Below are 18,196 nucleotides of genomic sequence, written 5' to 3'. Positions count from 1 at the left end.
TATGTAAATGTCCTCGGATTTCAGCCTCTCAAATGTCAATATTTTGTCATTTCTGTTTTTGTTGTACATTTATTGTTTGACTGAAGCTATTTGACATCCATCCATCAATTTTCTATGCTGCTTATCCTCACTAGAGTCACGGGGGAATGCTGGAGCCTATCCCAGCTGTGTCTGGGCGAGAGGCGAGGCACCCCCTGCAGCAACCTGGTGTTTGCCCCTGTCAGTGCAAATATTCTATTTATGAATAAGGAAGAGGAAATGTAAAATGTTTTATTTCAATCCGATCCATCAATTAATCGAAAATTAATCTGTTATTAAAATAATAGCTGTTTACACCAATATTTATGTATTTATTCTTGCTTTGCTTGTCTGTATTTAATGTCTCCACTTATTCAAAATTATTTCTAATTTAGCACTTTAATTAAAGTAAACCTTGTTGTCCTTATTTTTCATTCCATAAATATAGATATTGATGCAATACTAACGTTATCCAAGGTATCTATACGACTATACACCCACTTATTGCAATAGTGCTGGTAAACTCGACTCTTTCTACTTGACTCGAGTTCTTATGAGTCACTCACGGAAGTATATCGAGTATTGCCGAGTCAGTCGTCACAATACACATGCGCAGAGACCCGCACATGCGCAACAAGGTTTCCTTTTTTTTAATTTCGCGAGCGGCAGCAGGGGTGAGTAGTTGAACGAGTTAACGGACACGAGTACCCGTGAGTCCCGATTCAGAAAAAAATGCGAGGTTTGAGTGACTCGTTCATGACTCGCACATCTCTACTTGGCAGGTTGAAACTAAGATTGACATTAAAACCAAATCACACAGACGTCATAATCGTTTTTATGCCCCCCACCCCCACTTGACGTCACTCTTTTCGCTGTCTTGATCACCAACACCCCTCCTCGCTCTCTATCTCTCTCTCTCCGGTTCTTTCTCTTTGCCCAGTGAGTCGCATCAAATGCTTTTGTGATGCTAAACTTGGGGAAGAGAGAGTTGGGTAGCTCGGAGAGGTTTGGATTTCTGTTTGGACAGATCTGATTTAATCTTAGCTAAAAAGTGTGATCCTATCCCCTTTACATTCAACATTTCAACTTTTTTTAAATAACTGTTTCTACTGACACTTTTTTGCCGGGTGTTGTTTTACCGAATCTGTGCTTGAGGAATGCAGGGTGCACTTTGCAGCTCGGTTTTCGGACACCTCCTGCTTTGCTTGCTCTCAAGCCGGGCTTCTGAATGATCGCCGGACATGTACTGGTGAAGGAGAAGAGGCTCTTCAGCCGCACTGAGCACCGCGTAGCCCGGTATGAGTACTTCCTTTCCGGGCATGGACGGTGGCCGGGTCGGGCTCCAGCAGGCGTTGGGCGGCGCAAGAGGAGGCGGATGGGTCATGGTGGAGGCCCGGCTGCAGGGTGGAGCACCGTGGGGTTTTACGCTTCAGGGGGGCCTGGAGCACGGAGAGCCGCTCATCATCTCCAAGGTACAAGTGTAGCCTTAAAACTACTTTGATAGTTGAGCAAATGTTGCCAGGTGTGTTGAAAATATACATTTGCAAGTACTACATTTGGACTAGTTAACAGTGGGTACGCGTGGATTTGGGATTGCTGCTTTCAAATGACAGATGAAAGACACTTGAGACCACTTAAACTGTAAATGCACACCCTTGAAATATGCTGTCGTCCTTTGGAAGGTACTGCATGAGGGGGCTAACTTTCTAAGGTGTGCATCCCGCCCTCTTCCTGTTCCGGCATTGCAAGCCACGCCCACGTAACACCCGCGTATTAGTTACGTTTGTTGTCAGCTAATAATAGCATTTTTGGCAAAGTTGCATAGCCACAAGATGATTGCAAGTTTTTCAGCAGTAAGTGACAACCATGAACGCCAATCAGACCAACATATTAACTATTAACCAACTATTTGTTGAATGTGTGTTTAACTGTCCTTTGGAACTGAAAAGTAGATTTTACACTTCATGTAAGTTACACCCCGGGACCACCGGTGAATGGCAAAAAAACGTGAAACACCGACACAACTGTTTAGTTTTTATACATGCGATAAAATAAAACTGCAATAATTTGGTTAGATTCAGCCCCAGAATCCGCTCTTCATTTGTGCGACGGAAGCTAACAAGCTAAACGCTAGATGCACAATCCAAGTCTAAATCCAAAATATGCCTCACACACTTCTTAAACTTATGTAAAGTACAAAAGTATGATGATTTGCGAACAGATGGAATCAGAGACACGGTTTAGCCTTTAGCCTGGTTGTCAGACAGGCCCGAGCATTTCTACATTGTCGCCCCAAGTTTATCACAGTTAATTTGTTCTAGACCCAAACATAAAGTAAAACTTATGTGAAGTCGGATTCAATAAAATACTTGTTTATCACATTCCAAATTATATTTTTACCACTATTAGAGCCCTATAGACATTAAATAACAGCCCTATAGTCACTTTTACACTTACATTACCCAAAATAGTAAACATAATAATAGAAAATAAGCTTTCCTAGACATTAATAAGATAAGCGCACAAGCAGGTTATTGTCTCATCAAAGTAGCTTTACTGACACCTAGTGATCAGTGTAGAATACTGTAACTGTGGTTAAGGAAACTCGCGATGCACTTCAATCGCTTATTTTAACAAGCAGAGAACATAGTATGCAGTGAACATTCACACAGGAGCTGCTGTCGGCCACTCTTTTAACGTTCAACTGTAGCAAGCTGATGTCATGCATGTCACTTCCCAGGTCGTACAGACGCACACAAGTCACAGATGGCCACTTCATATCATGTCTTCTGAACTCATTTATAGTTGTATTTTCCTCCATTTAGTGCATTAATATGTACCGTTTACTTATATATGCATTTTAAAAACAATCAGGGCTCGACAATAACGATGTACCGATGGCCCGGGGCAAGTTAAAACAAAATTGGGGCAAGTAAATCCAATCAGTGATATTCCCGTCGGGCAAGTGCACTTTGGCATGCCATACTGCCAAGAGTTTTTTTAAAAGCGGTTCTTGTTGGGTGTTGGTAAAACACGGACTGCGTAATTCCGGTGGTAATTTGCAAACCAATCCTTGCAAATCTTGAAATGGACCAATCAGAATCGTTTATTTAGACCACAGTCCGCGTTTTACCCACACCCGTTCTTGTTCGCGATCAACCAATCAGCGACGGTTTGACTAGGAAAACATCTATCATGGCGTCCCTGCCAACATCGTCTAATTCTTCAACAACTTGTGAAGGAAAACAGCAAAAAGTGATGAACCAGTGCCTCCTAAACAAGTATTTTATTAGCGGCAGCAAATCAAATGATGGCACAGGTGAGTGAATCACATTGCTGTGACAATTTGAAGTGGTCACAATGAAACACCACCGATTAGATCCAATACCAAGTGCTGATTTTGCACAAGCTACAAAATGTAGCGCTTCCATTTCTCTGTGTTTTTTTTCTCACCTTTGCTTCACAAATTATTGTTTGACCATTGAGCATTTTTTTCTGGATTAAAAAGACTTTACTAGTACACAAATGTGTCTATTCAATAATGTTTCATTGTGGTGCACAACTTATAAAAGGCAAAGTGCCTAGAAGTCTCTTGACAATCCAGATTTCCATGCAACGTCATGATCTATGTAGGAAAACAACCACAAGAAATGATAATCATTTCATCTTTATTTGAGATTCTCAATTGACTCCACAAAAATGAGATGATATCATTATGGCAGTCTTTTCATTTTACATGGGGCAAGTTCGGGCAAGTAGTTCTCACCTTAAGGATTCCCCATGGGCAAGTCATTTTTGTTTTTAATGTAGAGCCCTGATAATAGGCCATATTGAACCACAAAACTGTGATAATTTATTTATTTATTTTTTAATTCGGTGTTTGATCTGCGACAAAGTGAGGGGCAATGGTAACCCATAGTGCTTGCCTGTTGTAATTCCAGCAAGGACTATCATATATAAACTGGAGTTCACCTCACTGCAGTAGTTTTTGACTGTTGAAGCTAGTACTTCCAGAGCTAAACAAACGTTTGTGTCTCAGCACACAACTATGGTGCGTTCATGCACTGCTGAACAAACACTTGATGAAGAAAGTGAAGAATTAAGATGTGTCTTTGTAAGGTGGGAATATCATGAAGAACATTTGTGAGGTCAGGTGTCACTGGTTTTGGACTTGAGAAGGGGGCCTGCTGGCTCATCATCTGTGTTGTGGTCCGTCCGTGGCCGCTTACCCTTTCTTTGTTATGCAAGATAGTTGATATTTCCAAAGATATTTGAAAGGCTTGAGGTCAGGGCTCTGGGCACATACCTTCCTTCATTTAATTTCTCTGCTTTTATTTTGTTGTCTGTTTCCTATTTGGGCTGAATGCATTACCTTTACTCTGTTTTCCTGTTTTCCACCTCCCATGGTGAGTGTTTTGTTTGCCTTGGCTGTACCTCCTAGCCTTCATTATTTTGCTATTTTGACATTTTTGCTTCTTGTGGCGCTCTGTGTAAGCCGATCTTGTGTTAATAAATTATTTTATTGATCCAATCTGCCAACATGTCCTTGTATCCTGAAGTAATCTTCAACCAAATAGTACCTGAAGGAATCAGAAATGGGCCACTTTGGAAAAAAAAAAAGTCCGGATTACTTGAACCATACAGTGTAAATGTTGCCTTAGTGACTACCGGTAATTCCATTCATCCTTCAGTTCATCTTGTGTTGCAGCTAGTACAATGACAGGAAAGATTTACTTTGCAGCCTCATTTTATTAAAATGCAAATCAGCAGACGAGCTCGCTATGAAACACGAAAGAGTGTTTTCCTGGGACCAAAGCCAAATGGCTGGTAAATAGAGCAACCATGTTAACTAGAGAAAACAATTTATGTAGAAATTGCATGTGAATGCTAAATAGCTGAAGCCAAACTGGAATGCTGTACAAGTAGTAGTAAGTGTTCATTTTTGGAATGTGTAGAGCTGTTGGAATGGTTTGAATCGGTTGCAGAATGTGAAAGTATTCTTATACAATCTGCAATGTAAGGCATCTTGACCTAGCATTTTCGAGCTGCAGTTGCGAAGTAGGTGTCAATGTTAATAAATTGAATGTTTTCATTGTTAGAGCATAGAAAACATGTTTTAAAGAGCCCAGAAGACATGAAATAGCACCCCTATATTCACCTTGACTCTCTTATTATTCTTGGATTACATAACATTACTAATGCGCAGGCTATGGGATCACTGCAGGAACACAAGAGATGGCCACGGCTACATAGGATGGTAGCGAGCTAACAAGTTAGCCTCTAGCTTATTTATTCTATACTTAAAAAATGGTTTCAAATGAGTGTGGAACACTCATTTGAAAACCATTGTTAACATGCCAATGCTAGCATGTTTGCACTTTAGCTATTTTGTAGCTATGAACTTGTATAGACAAACACACATGATGCTCGTTGTTAGTATACTAAAAGTTTAACTTTTTTGTAGTTATAAACATACTTAGTGGTGTCACTTAAAAAAGGGTTTCAAATGAGTGTGGGAGAAAGATTAAATGATAGATGTTAGCATGGTAAGGGATAGTATGTTAGCATTCGTGCTTAGTATGTTAGTATGCTAGCCAATGCTAGCATATTTGCATTTTAGCTATTTTGTATAGACACGTACACATGATGCTAGTTGTTAGTATGCTAACATTTTTACTTTTTTGTAGTTATAAACATACTTAGTGCTGTCATCCTAGGTGTTAGCATGTTAGCATTGTTAACATGCCAATGCTAGCATGTTTGCACTTCAGCTATTTTGTAGCTATGAACTTGTATAGACACGCACACATGATGCTCGTTGTTAGTATGCTAAAAGTTTAACTTTTTGTAGTTATAAACATACTTAGTGGTGTCATCCTAGGTGTTAGCATTGTTAACATGCCAATGCTAGCATGTTTACATTTTAGGTATTTTGTAGCTATGAACTTGTATAGACACGCACACATGATGCTAGTTGTTAGTATGCTAACATTTTAACTTTTTTGTAGTTATAAACATATCTAGTGCTGTCATCCTAGGTGTTAGCATGTTAGCATTGTTAACATGCCAATGCTAGCATGTTTGCACTTTAGCTATTTTGTAGCTATGAACTTGTATAGACACGCACACATGATGCTCGTTGTTAGTATGCTAAAAGTTAAATTTTTTTGTAGTTATAAACATACTTAGTGGTGTCACTTAAAAAAGGGTTTCAAATGAGTGTGGAAGAAAATTAAATAAGTCAAAACTTACCACTTCCGCATGGACGAGGAGGAGAACTTTTCACTCTATCATGTCGAACCATTCATGGTTCATGCAGTATTAAGGTAATGTGACGTAATGTCATGTCTTTTAAATGTTTTGTGTCATTACTGACACCTGGTGGCCAGAATACTACATATAACTTATCTTTTAATATTTTTTAACTAGAAATAGACAATAACCAATCAACCACAAAACAGCAATTATGTATTAATTTGTGAAAACCTGTGGTAGACTGTAGTGAGGTACGACTGTACATACAAATAATGATTAGCACATGAAGAAAGACTATTTCACTTCAGCTATAGTATTTCATGAATTTCTTGTTTATCATCAGCACATTTCTTAGTTTGTCACATTTTAGCTCAGGCTAAATAGTCTTAATGAGTTTAATCTGGTGGTCATGTGACTGTCATTAAACTTGCAAGAATGAATGGTGGCCCAGCGTGCAATTGTTGTTACAAATGTATCCTCAAACCAGATGGGAGGGTTTTACATCCTCAGCTGATTGACTCCTGTTGTTAAAGTTTGTTCTGGGGAAATCTTGTTGACAGACCTATAATAATGTGTATTAATGAGCAAGGGCAAACAGCTAACTCCAAATCTAAACAAACAAAAAAATCTATGTTTGTGGCTGTGTAAATATATTCCTGATATACTCTGATGATTGCCAAGTTAATTATCTCATGTAAACGTAGCCCCTTAGATTTCAGATATTACGGTCTTTATGGAAGTTTTTTTTAATACCTTTTAGATTCAGTCTATTCAGCCTTTTCACATAGTACACTCACATAGCAAAACTAGAGTAGTACAATACTTATGGAACCCATGGAAAAATACTGGGGAGAGACATATTTCTCACTCATACAAGCTTAACTCTCACTTGTACACAAATGTAACTTTCATTTTATAGAGCTGCATGATCTTCCTCCATGCGTGAAATCTTCAAAGTATTCACACCTGTAAAATTCCACAGCACTTTTCAGTACAAACGTACATACAAACTTACAGTGTCATTATGATATATGTTAGCATGGTAAGGGATAGTATGTTAGCATTCGTGCTTAGTATGTTAGTATGCTAACCAATGCTAGCATGTTTGCATTTTAACTATTTTGTATAGACACATACGCATGTTGTTAGTATGCTAACATTTTAACTTTTTTGTTGGTATAAACATACTTAGTGCTGTCATCCTAGGTGTTAGCATTGTTGACATGCCAATGCTAGCATGTTTACATTTGAGCTATTTTGAGTATGCTAACAGTTTAACTTTTTTGTAGGTATCAACATACTTAGTGGTGTCAGCCTAGGTGTTAGCATGTTAACATTGTCAACATGCCAATGCTAGCATGTTTGCATTTTAGCTATTTTGTATAGACACGTACACATGATGCTAGTTGTTAGTATGCTAACAGTTTATCTTTTTTGTAGGTATAAACATACTTAGTGGTGTCAGCCTAGGTGTTAACATGTTAGCATTGTTAACGTGCCAATGCTAGGATGTTTGCATTTTAGCAGTTTTGTAGCTATGAACTTGTATAGACATGCACGCATGATGCTCATTGTTAGTATGCTAACAGTTTATCTTTTTTGTAGGTATAAACATACTTAGTGGTGTCAGCCTAGGTGTTAGCATGTTAGCATTGTTAACATGCCAATGCGAGGATGTTTGCATTTTAGCAGTTTTGTAGCTATGAACTTGTATAGACACACACACACACACACGATGCTAGTTGCTAACAGTATGCTAACATCGTAACTTTGTGACACTAGGTGCATGTGCAGCATTTGTGTGTTTTTTTTGTTTCTTACCACTTTCTTTTTCCAGCTAAATGATACCTACTCACCAAATTCCCTTGAACTTAAAATGTGAATAGGGTGTAATGATAATGATATGCTGTACTGTAACTGACCTGTGGAGATCGCCATCCAAATAATATTGTCTTTTGAAGCTTGTTGAGAGCCTTGAAATTGCCCTGTCAAATAGCACAAATGCCAAATCCACGGTTTTCATATTATGGCCCACAATTAGGGATAAAAGAGTCTTTGACACATCATACGACAACAACACTTGGAAACCAATTGTTTCCAATAACTCCCACGGCACAACAACTGCAAGTTTTGACAATCGTGCACATGGACAGCAATAGTGGGGAAAATTCAGTCTTGTTCATCTTAGACCACTGCATACTTGCAGAAATATATGAAGCTGCGTGTATATTGTACTGTGTAGCAGCTCTGCTGAAGACTCGCCAGACCACTGGTTTTGATGTCTCAGTGACCATTTTCCCATGTTTACATAGTAAAACAGTTAGTCGGACAAATAAAGCATCATTGCAACAACTCCAACTTGTAGATACAGAATTGTATTTTCAGTGTGAGTCCACCTTCCAGAATCATAATGGTATTTATTTCCTGCATGCTTGTTAATTCCCTCCACAAATTATTTTGTCTGATTATTTTTTTTAACACAGCAGAGCCCTGCTTTTTGCAGCATTTACATTCCGGAACCGCTCTTGAATGGCGAAAAAAACAACAACAATATTTCCTACAAAGACAACAAAGACCCACAAGACATGCTGGGTAACTTCCTGTTGGTGGTTTGTGCATGTGGGCTTCCCAGCATGCCTTGGGTTTGCATATGTATTTGCGTACAAGAATTTATTTAGTAGTATGGTCGTATGTTTGGCTTATTATTTGTTATTTCGGTTGCATCGTGAAGGTTGACAAGCTTCTGTTGGTTTGTGATGTGTGAGTGACGTTGTAGATGAAGCTGACACCATTATCAGCCTATTTATGGAGATGAAGCAGAAAATGGCGGGTACTGTTTTGATCAACAGTACTGTTTTGATCAAAACTTTGCAATGCTGCATTGAGAATAACCCTGCACCCACAATATTTGGACCCGTAACATTCTAGTCATTAGATTAGATTAGATTAGATATACTTTTATTCGTCCCTCAGTAGGGAAATTTACATTACACAGCAGCAAAGATATAGATAAAAAATAAACAATATAAAATAAACAATATAAACAACCTAAAAGTAATAACAGTTTAACAATTTTACCCAGGAATTATATACAATATATGAAATATGAATGAGATATATGGCCAGTATATACACTATAGGATCTTGCTAAATAATTAAATATGAAATATGAGCATTAAGATTATTATCATATACACTATATCATCATCATATACACTATTATTTTTCATTTTTCATTGCCCAGTGTGTGTTGGCCTCTTTTGTTCTGCTATGTTTATTTCCATTTTGTCTGCATTACTAATTTAATAGAATAAACATCAAGTTCGGTGTGACATTAAGATAAGATATGCCTTTATTCGTCCCTCAGTGGGGAAATTTGTAATGATGACATGATACGTAACCTGAGCAGTATTCTATGGGTCGGGGATGAGATCCTGCCCCTAGTGGAGGCTTTCACAAGGTATTGTTCACGAGTGAGGAGCAAGGATAGAACGCGAGATTGACAGGCGGATTGTGTACAACGTCTGCAGTGATGTGAATTCTAAATGTTGAGGATGCTGAGGATGCTGAGTCGAAAGACCACATTCTCAATCCTTACCCTCACCTGTGGTCCTGGGTTTTGTGTTAGGACCATGCATGGACAAGCGGCCAAAATGAGTTTATGTACGTATAGAGTGTCAGAAGCATTGTCATCCAGGAGAAATTTGGACAAGCACCATTGCTCCTCTGCCGGATGAAGAGTTTCGGACGTCTGGTTAGGATGCATCCAAAGGGAGGTTTCAGGGCATGTAAGAGACCTTCAGGAAGACCTAGGACACATTGGAGAGACTATTTCTAAACTGGCCTGGGAACACCTTGGGATCCAGAGGGAGGACCATGACGAATTAGCCGGGGAGGGGTCCCCGATTAGGCTCTTGGGCCCACGACCCGACTTTGGATAAGTGGAGCATGAACTGAAGACGCCTGCTTGGATGAGAGCCAAAAGGTCCTGTTAGACAACCTGAAGAGTCAACTTGTAATTGCCCTGAGAAGACAATGACATGGATGAATGAGAATATTGACGGGCAACCCTCAATAGTCGCCCTTTTGGCAACATAGCAAAAGGGGAGGGACAACTTGCTGTGCTGGAAAGTATTGAAGAGAAGAAGAAGAAGGGTAAATATTACCATCATTATTTCCTGTAAGTGTGTAATAACAATAATCCATTCCTCCCTGCAGATGAAGGAAGGACCTTTAAAAATGTTGGATCTTCAGCGCGAGGGACAAAACACATAGCAGTTCAGCTTGGGTGTGATACACCCTGTAACAAATTCTTGGCAGTTGTTTTCACATCTGAAGAGGACCAGAGCGGAGGAGTCTCATGGTTCCCAAATGTGCTAGATAACTTTGGCATTCACTCCAGCGTATCAGATAACCTCAATTTCTAGAGATTGTTTCTGTGTCTTTGTCAACTCTTATGGTGTTTACATCCAGGAGATTTGTCATAATACTCCCTGATTGGGATCATATGCTGACTATGGACTGTGCCATTTTAGATGAGGGGTGGGTGGGTTTTCTCCGGGTACTCCGGTTTCCTCCCACATTCCAAAAACATGCTAGGTTAATTAGCGACTCCAAATTGTCCATAGGTATGAATGTGAGTGTGAATGGTTGTTTGTCTATATGTGCCCTGTGATTGGCTGGCGACCAGTCCAAGGTATACCCCGCCTCTCGGCCAAAGACAGTTGGGATAGGGTCCAGCACCCCCGCGACCCTCGTGAGGAAAAGCGGTAGAAAATAAATGAATGAATGAACTGTGTCACGGGTGTCCAAGTGGGGTCCGAAGGCCATTTTGGCCCGCAACAATTGGAAAAAACTAGCAAGAAGGTGTAGTATAAGGTGAAATGTTGACACTACAATGGAGCCTGTCTAGGGTAACCAGCTCATCAAGTCCTGGTCCAACATACTATTTTTCTCACTAAAAAGTGCCCTCAACATCCAGTATGGTCCACAGCTTTTGTTGACATAAAATATGAGACCCAGAGGGGTAATTATTATGAAAAACGGGTCTGTTGTGTTTTTTTTGAGAGCAGATGTATGGTTGTGTCAAAATAATAAAAACAACCGAGGAAGGGTGGGAGGGGCAAGAGGATCGGCAACAGACCAACGGGTCCTTTTCTTTAGTAGACTTCTCAGGCATTTATTTGTATGATTACATATTTACATATTTTAAAATTATTAGCAACTCAACCAGAAAAAAATATTTTGGTAGCAAATCCTGCTTAATATCACAGGGAACCAAAGCAAAAATACTTTGTGACCTTGACAGGACACTTGCACACTTGATAGCTGCACATGTAGGCACCCACCAGCTTACTCACTTGACAAGCTGTTAAGAGCCATCATCAACACGCCTGATAAAGCATATGGTACACTGCTGAGACACTATAGTAATTGTGTGTGCGTGATTAATCATCACATTCGCCGCATTCTTGTGTGTGATCTTCCAATGTGGGTTTTGACAATTAACCAAAAGCCATTTACATGTTACCATGTTACCACTTACTGTATGTCTTGTTTTGTATTAGAAGTAGCTCTGGATGCAGCAGCACATTTTCTTTCTTCCTGAATATTGAGTATTTTGCAGTCATTTGCACGGCACATGCAGTACATGTATCAACAAACAATCATTTAGAGCAGGGGTCTCAAACTCAATTTACCTGGGGGCCACTGGAGCTAGGGTCTGGGTGAAGCTGGGCTGCATCAGGTAAAAAAAAAAGGTAAAAAAAAAATATATATATATATATATGTATTAAAAATAAAAATATAATAAAAATATTAATTATATTAAATATTAATAAATATATATAGATAATATAATAGTCTTCAATGCTTCTGCTATACCTTCCACTTTTTCAGTGCTTTGGTTCTTTGGAAAAGCTCTGATAAAACATTAAATTATGATAAATTATGATACATTAATTTTTATTTATTATTAAATAAATGTTTAATGTTAATTTTTATTTTTCGACACAAATAAGATGGAAAAATAAATAAGCAAATCAAAAAACAAATGAAACAAATTAACAAATTAATTGTATTTATTAATAAATTATTAAATAAATGTTTAATGTTAATTTTTATTTTTCAACACAAAATAAGATGGAAAAATAAATAAGCAAATCAAAAAACAAATGAAACAAATTAACAAATACATTTTATTTATTATTAAATTATTAAATAAATGTTTAATGTTCATTTTTATTTTTCAACACAAAATAAGATGGAAAAATAAATAAGCAAATCAAAAAACAAATGAAACAAATTAACAAATTAATTGTATTTATTAATAAATTATTAAATAAATGTTTAATGTTCATTTTTATTTTTCAACACAAAATAAGATGGAAAAATAAATAAGCAAATCAAAAAACAAATGAAACAAATTAACAAATAAATTTTATTTATTATTAAATTATTAAATAAATGTTTAATGTTCATTTTTATTTTTCAACACAAAATAAGATGGAAAAATAAATAAGCAATTCAAAAAACAAATTAAACAAATTAACAAATTAATTTTTATTTATTATTAAATTATTAAATAAATGTTTAATGTTCATTTTTATTTTTCGACACAAAATAAGATGGCAAAATAAATAAGCAAATCAAAAAACAAATGAAACAAATTAACTAATTAATTTGTATTTATTATTAAATTATGAAATAAATGTTTAATGTTCATTTTTATTTTTCAACACAAAATAAGATGGAAAAATAAATAAGCAAATCAAAAAACAAAGGAACAAATTAAACTTTCATATCAAGGCGGGGGCCTCAAACTAGCGTCCCGCGAGCCGCATTTGGCCCGGGGGCCGTGAGTTTGAGACCCCTGATTTAGAGTCTACAATGTATCTTACATACATGCGTTTGAAGCCTAAAACCTACTTGATGTGGTAATTTCTGTGGTAATACAGTGGAACCTCAGTTTTTGGCATGAATCTGTTCCAAAAAGTCACCGGAACGTATCTAAACCAAATATCAAAAAACAACAAAAAACAGTAATCCTTCATTTATTGCAGTTAATTGGTTCCAGACCGAGTACTTCCTCCGGTGGCTATTGTCTCATCCATGTTACCGACCATCAATGACACCTTGGGACCAGTGTAGTACAGTGGTTAGTGTCATTACTTCATTCCAGAAGGTCCGTCTCTAACTGAAATGGATGCTAACCAAATACATTTTTTCCATAAGAAATCTTGTAAAAAGCCAAAAATGTTAACACAAAACACTTTTTTAGAGTTATGCATTTATAGTCTTAGATGTATGCAAAATGTATATATAAATACATATAAATGAACATGGGATAAATAAACATTTAAAGGGGAATTGTGCTTTTGTTGAATTCATGTGAAACATATAAACACATTTCTTTCCCTTTTCTGTGTATTGTAGTGTGAGAGAACGAGTAAATACGAGCTAGCTTAGTTTCAGTCGGGGGTGGGCCCAGTGTCGGAACATTGTGATGTCACAAAAAGTCGGTGTTGAGCATTCAGAGCCACCTCTAACGTCTTCCAAATGCGCAAACCTCATTATCTGAAGCCTTGGCATCGTTTGATATGAAAATACAACATTCTAACTACATTTATAGGTCAGAAAAGAGGAAAAAGCATTATAGGTACCCCCTAATAACACGGCAAGATGTGTCCCATTATGTACCCTAACCGGAAAATGTACTCAAACCTAGCAAAATTATGGCATCATTTTTTTATGTTAACCAAAAAACACATAACCTAACCAGGGGGACGCTAACCCAGGTGTCGTTGGTATGTTTTTGAATGTTTTTTCTCAGGGTATCACAGGATATTGCAAAATTCAAATGTGATGAAATATGTCATTCATTCATTTGCTAATTTTGCCGGCCTCCATATATTGGCAGGAAGAGAGTTCACCCTGTGCATTGGTTCAGCACCCAGATGCTTTATAGAACAGCGTTTCATAGAACAGAGTGAGACCACTTGGCAGGCATACTGTATAATCACTTTGTCTCTTTGGGGGGGGGCGGGGCAACTAGCATACACACACAGTGCAGCAAGGGAGCCTCATGAGGAGAAATGCGAAGTAATGTATCCGAGTGTCAACGTTTCGCTAGCGCGGTGTGTGTCTTTTGCAGGTGGAACAGGGCGGGAAGGTGGACAATTTGAAGTGCCCCCTGCTGGTGGGGGATGAGATCATCATGATAAATGACATCGAGCTGACGGGATATCGACATGAAGCCATTGCTCTGGTCAAAGGATCATACAAGACTCTACACATCACCGTTCGCAGGTAATACAGTATACAGTTTGTGTGTGGATATCAAAATGGGTGGGAATTAAACCATCAAACAAGCCCAACTTTCACCTGGATGATATCACTTGTTGTTCACAGTGCTGAGGTTGTGTTATTCCATATATTATCTTTTAGAATTGACTGTTGACACCCTGCTGGTTATTATAGCTGCTATGTGTTTGAGTGTGGGTGTGACTGCTTGCAATGCTGTTGTTGCGACTGCGGCTTTTATTTAGTGGAAGCTGTGTGAGCGGTCTGGCTCAATGCAGGACTTCACAAACACACACACACACACACACACACACACATACGGTTGAACAAGTGTAGTGTCTCAGCGTCTTTCAGCAAGATGAAATATCTGAAATTAAGGTCAAAATTGTTTTCAACCGGCTACTTCACCTATTTTCTTCAGAATACAGTACTTGAATCTGGAATGTAATACAATGGAGTCTTGTTTAGCATACCATACCTTGGTTAGTTCATAGCAGAAGGTCAGACTCTAACCCAAACGGATGTTAACCAAAACAAAAAAAAAATCATGTAAATAATGGACTTGACAGTATCATTAAAGACTTTGACATCAATGACTCGGGACTTGATTTGGACTTAGTCTGATGAATTGAGATTTTCAGTGAATGTGTTATGAATGTAAAATGTGTTCCCATTCAAAGTATTGAAGTCACATGATCGTTATTGTCATTTTCAGCAACATAACATATTTTCCTACGGTATCTTCCTCAATGAATATAGCATCTGGTCGGATTTACGAATGACGGATTTACGACTAAATCCTGAATGCTGAAGTCGTGTCACACTGGTCTTCATTCATTCATTCATTTTCTACCGCTTATCCCCGACTGGTCACCAGCCAATCACAGGGCACATATAGACAAACAACCATTCACACTCACATTCATACCTATGGACAATTTGGAGTCGCCAATTAACCTAGCATGTTTTTGGAATGTGGGAGGAAACCGGAGTACCCGGAGAAAACCCACGCATGCACAGGGAGAACATGCAAACTCCACACAGAGATGGCCGAGGGTGGAATCGAACCCTGGTTCTCCTAGCTGTGAGGTCTGCACGCTAACCACTCGACCGCCGTGCCGCCCACACTGGTCTTAGTATTTCATGTAAAAAAAAAAAAAAAATTCTAAGTGCATTCATTGTGTTTGTCAAATTGAATAGATTGTTAAATAAACATTTAATGTGTATGTGTGGGATTTTATTTGGATTATTTGTCCTTATGTAAGGACTTGAAAATGTCAAATTTAAGAATTCGGACGAGGCTCGACCTGACTTGGACTTGCAAAACACTGACTTTCTCACGCCTCTGGTACCTGCTTCCTGGCGTTCTTCCACATCTTGCTACATTGGAATTGCAGCATCAGAATCAGAAGCAGATGGGATGTTAGCAACAATTAGCTTGCCTAGCTAGTGATGCTAAGTAGTCTATGTGTTTTGATAAGTTAGTTCCTCATGCTCGATGGTTCCCCAGCAAGTGGTGTCAGTAAATGGGTGTAATTGTTGTGGAGGTCAGGAAATGTGCCAAAGTAGTTGGAGTCCACCCACACAGGAAGTGACATCACAAAAAACAACCTGGTGTCCTTTTTTAACTGTATCTAGCAGTAGCAGGGTTTAGTAAGTGAATGAGTTCACGGAGATTGGTACCTTTTGAGTCCCGGTTGGACTTTGAACTCGCACATCTTTTTCCCTTCAGGTGTTTGTGTGTGTGTACTCTGTAAGACAAAAGGTGCGTGGCTCTCTGCACACCTGTCAAAACGCGACGTCACTCGCCATACCTGTATGTCCATTTCACTCCCTGTCTCTCCTCCATACCTGGCGTGCTCCCTCTGATTGGTGCATTCCAGCGAAACCTGATTGGCTAAAGATGGAGGTTATAGACAATGTGGGAGAGACACATGCTCGCTGCCAGTAGTGCCTTCAAAACAAACAATCAGGTTTTCCGAAGACCTTCGCATCAGAGCTGTAAGTGTGCGAGTGTGTGTATTTATTTCACTTATTCAGTTGTGGTTTTGTGTTGAAACTTTGAAATTTGATAGATGGAGCTGTATGAGAGAGCATAGACTTAGTTTTTATCGCTTGTCATGTGCTTTTTGAGTTGTGTGGACGTTTCAGTAGGGGTTTTTTCGAAGTCTCACTGCGTGTGTTTGTGTCACATGTATCTCTTTCCTTCTCCACATTCTGCAGATGTTTTGTCATTCGATCCCCCCTTCCCTTCCCTTCCCTTCCAAACACTCTTCACCGCACTGGTGTAATATTACAACTTTCATACTACGCTCATGTTAGGTTCTCTCTTTGATGTGTTGGTCCATGTAAGTTGAAAGCATTTTTGCAAATTACTGTACAAAATACAAAAAATATATATTTTATACACACAAAAGATCCCACACAATACCGTTCCAGCATATTAAAGGGGTTAACAAGTCAAATAGGTTGTTGTTGTGACGGTGGCTTTTGCACTGAAGATTAGTCAAAGATCTAAAATGCATTGTGGAGAAAATTGCGCTGGAATGTTTGTTTCTAGTCGTTGAGCAGGTTTGACAAAGTTCATCATCATCATCAATCTTGCTAATCTAATTATAGCTAATAATGACGAATAAAGGACTGCTTATCACAAAGTATCATGCTTTCAAAGTAAAATAATTCATCACTAGTAATTCTGTTTCAATTAAGGATGAGTATTGTTATTGATTAATGGATTATTGATAGGAATGAAAAATGACCTTGAGAGCACTGGGATGGTTCCTTGTTGTTTTTTTTCCCCGAACAATATACGTAGATGCTTACTCACGTGGGTTCAGTCCCCATTTGGTGAATTTGAGTGTGTTTGTTTGTTTGTATATGTGTGTCCTGTGATTGACAGGCAGCCCATCCAGGGTCACATTGATCCCGAACAGGATAAGCAGTAGAAAACGGATGGAAACCTGCATGGAAAAAGCCAGTTTTGTACCATGAATAGAGGGAATGCATTTGATTTATTTACAATTAATCATCAATCACAGTCATCAACTACATTTGTCCAATGACCAGAATTGACACTGTGGGACCAGATGCTATCATAACATAAACGTTGTATCCAATTTATGCTCATAATCTACATAATCAGGCAGCCAATTGGTAGAAAACTCATCTCATATGTCCTACATCGGGACGCCCACCCTCAGACTTTGCCAACAGGAGGTTACCCAGCATACCTTGGGGGTTATAAATTAGTATAACATTTGTGTAAGTGTTATTCTGCTACCAGCATAGTCCGTGTGGTGCTCTTACATTGTGTGTTCAACTTGTATTACTTATTATGTTATTTTTAGTTATATCGTGAATGAGGGAGGCTTTTGGGTTTATTATTTGTGTTTTTTTACCAACTGTGAGTGGTCAGTATAAATGGGCAATCCCTACGAATGGCGTACATTTTGTCATTTGTAGCCCTTTTCAGTGTCAACAGACTCATACTGTATGCATATATGTACTGCATATGATCTGTACTGCAGCAAGCAATGAAAGTCCAGTATCTTGCAGCCCGTCCACTAATAATCAGGGGTTTCATTCATTAAGGTTGTGTATTTCACAACCTTTCATAAAGGTT

General features: G+C 38.4%; 1 protein-coding gene across 5 annotated transcripts in view; it reads left to right on the top strand.

Moving 5' to 3' along the window:
• The first annotated feature begins 964 nt into the window (after positions 1–964).
• The window catches only part of shroom3 (shroom family member 3), a 66,247-nt gene continuing 49,015 nt past the window's right edge, over positions 965–18,196 (top strand). For 3 of the 5 annotated variants that reach the window (XR_009120369.1, XM_058058498.1, XM_058058489.1), the window contains exons 1-2: positions 965–1,490; positions 14,426–14,580. Coding sequence is in view for 3 of the 5 variants with exons in the window: in XM_058058498.1 (XP_057914481.1) it covers positions 1,317–1,490; positions 14,426–14,580 (329 nt within the window). In the remaining 2 variants the exon portion in view is untranslated. Of the gene's footprint in view, positions 1,491–14,425; positions 14,581–16,504; positions 16,576–18,196 lie in introns of those variants that run through there. The other 2 variants (XM_058058505.1, XM_058058523.1) reach the window with 2 other exon arrangements.

The sequence above is a fragment of the Doryrhamphus excisus genome, chromosome 2, assembly GCF_030265055.1.
Source record: "Doryrhamphus excisus isolate RoL2022-K1 chromosome 2, RoL_Dexc_1.0, whole genome shotgun sequence".
NCBI lineage: Eukaryota > Metazoa > Chordata > Actinopteri > Syngnathiformes > Syngnathidae > Doryrhamphus > Doryrhamphus excisus.
The sequence above is the reverse complement of the archived record's forward strand: the minus strand, read 5'-3'. Positions and strand labels throughout refer to the sequence as shown.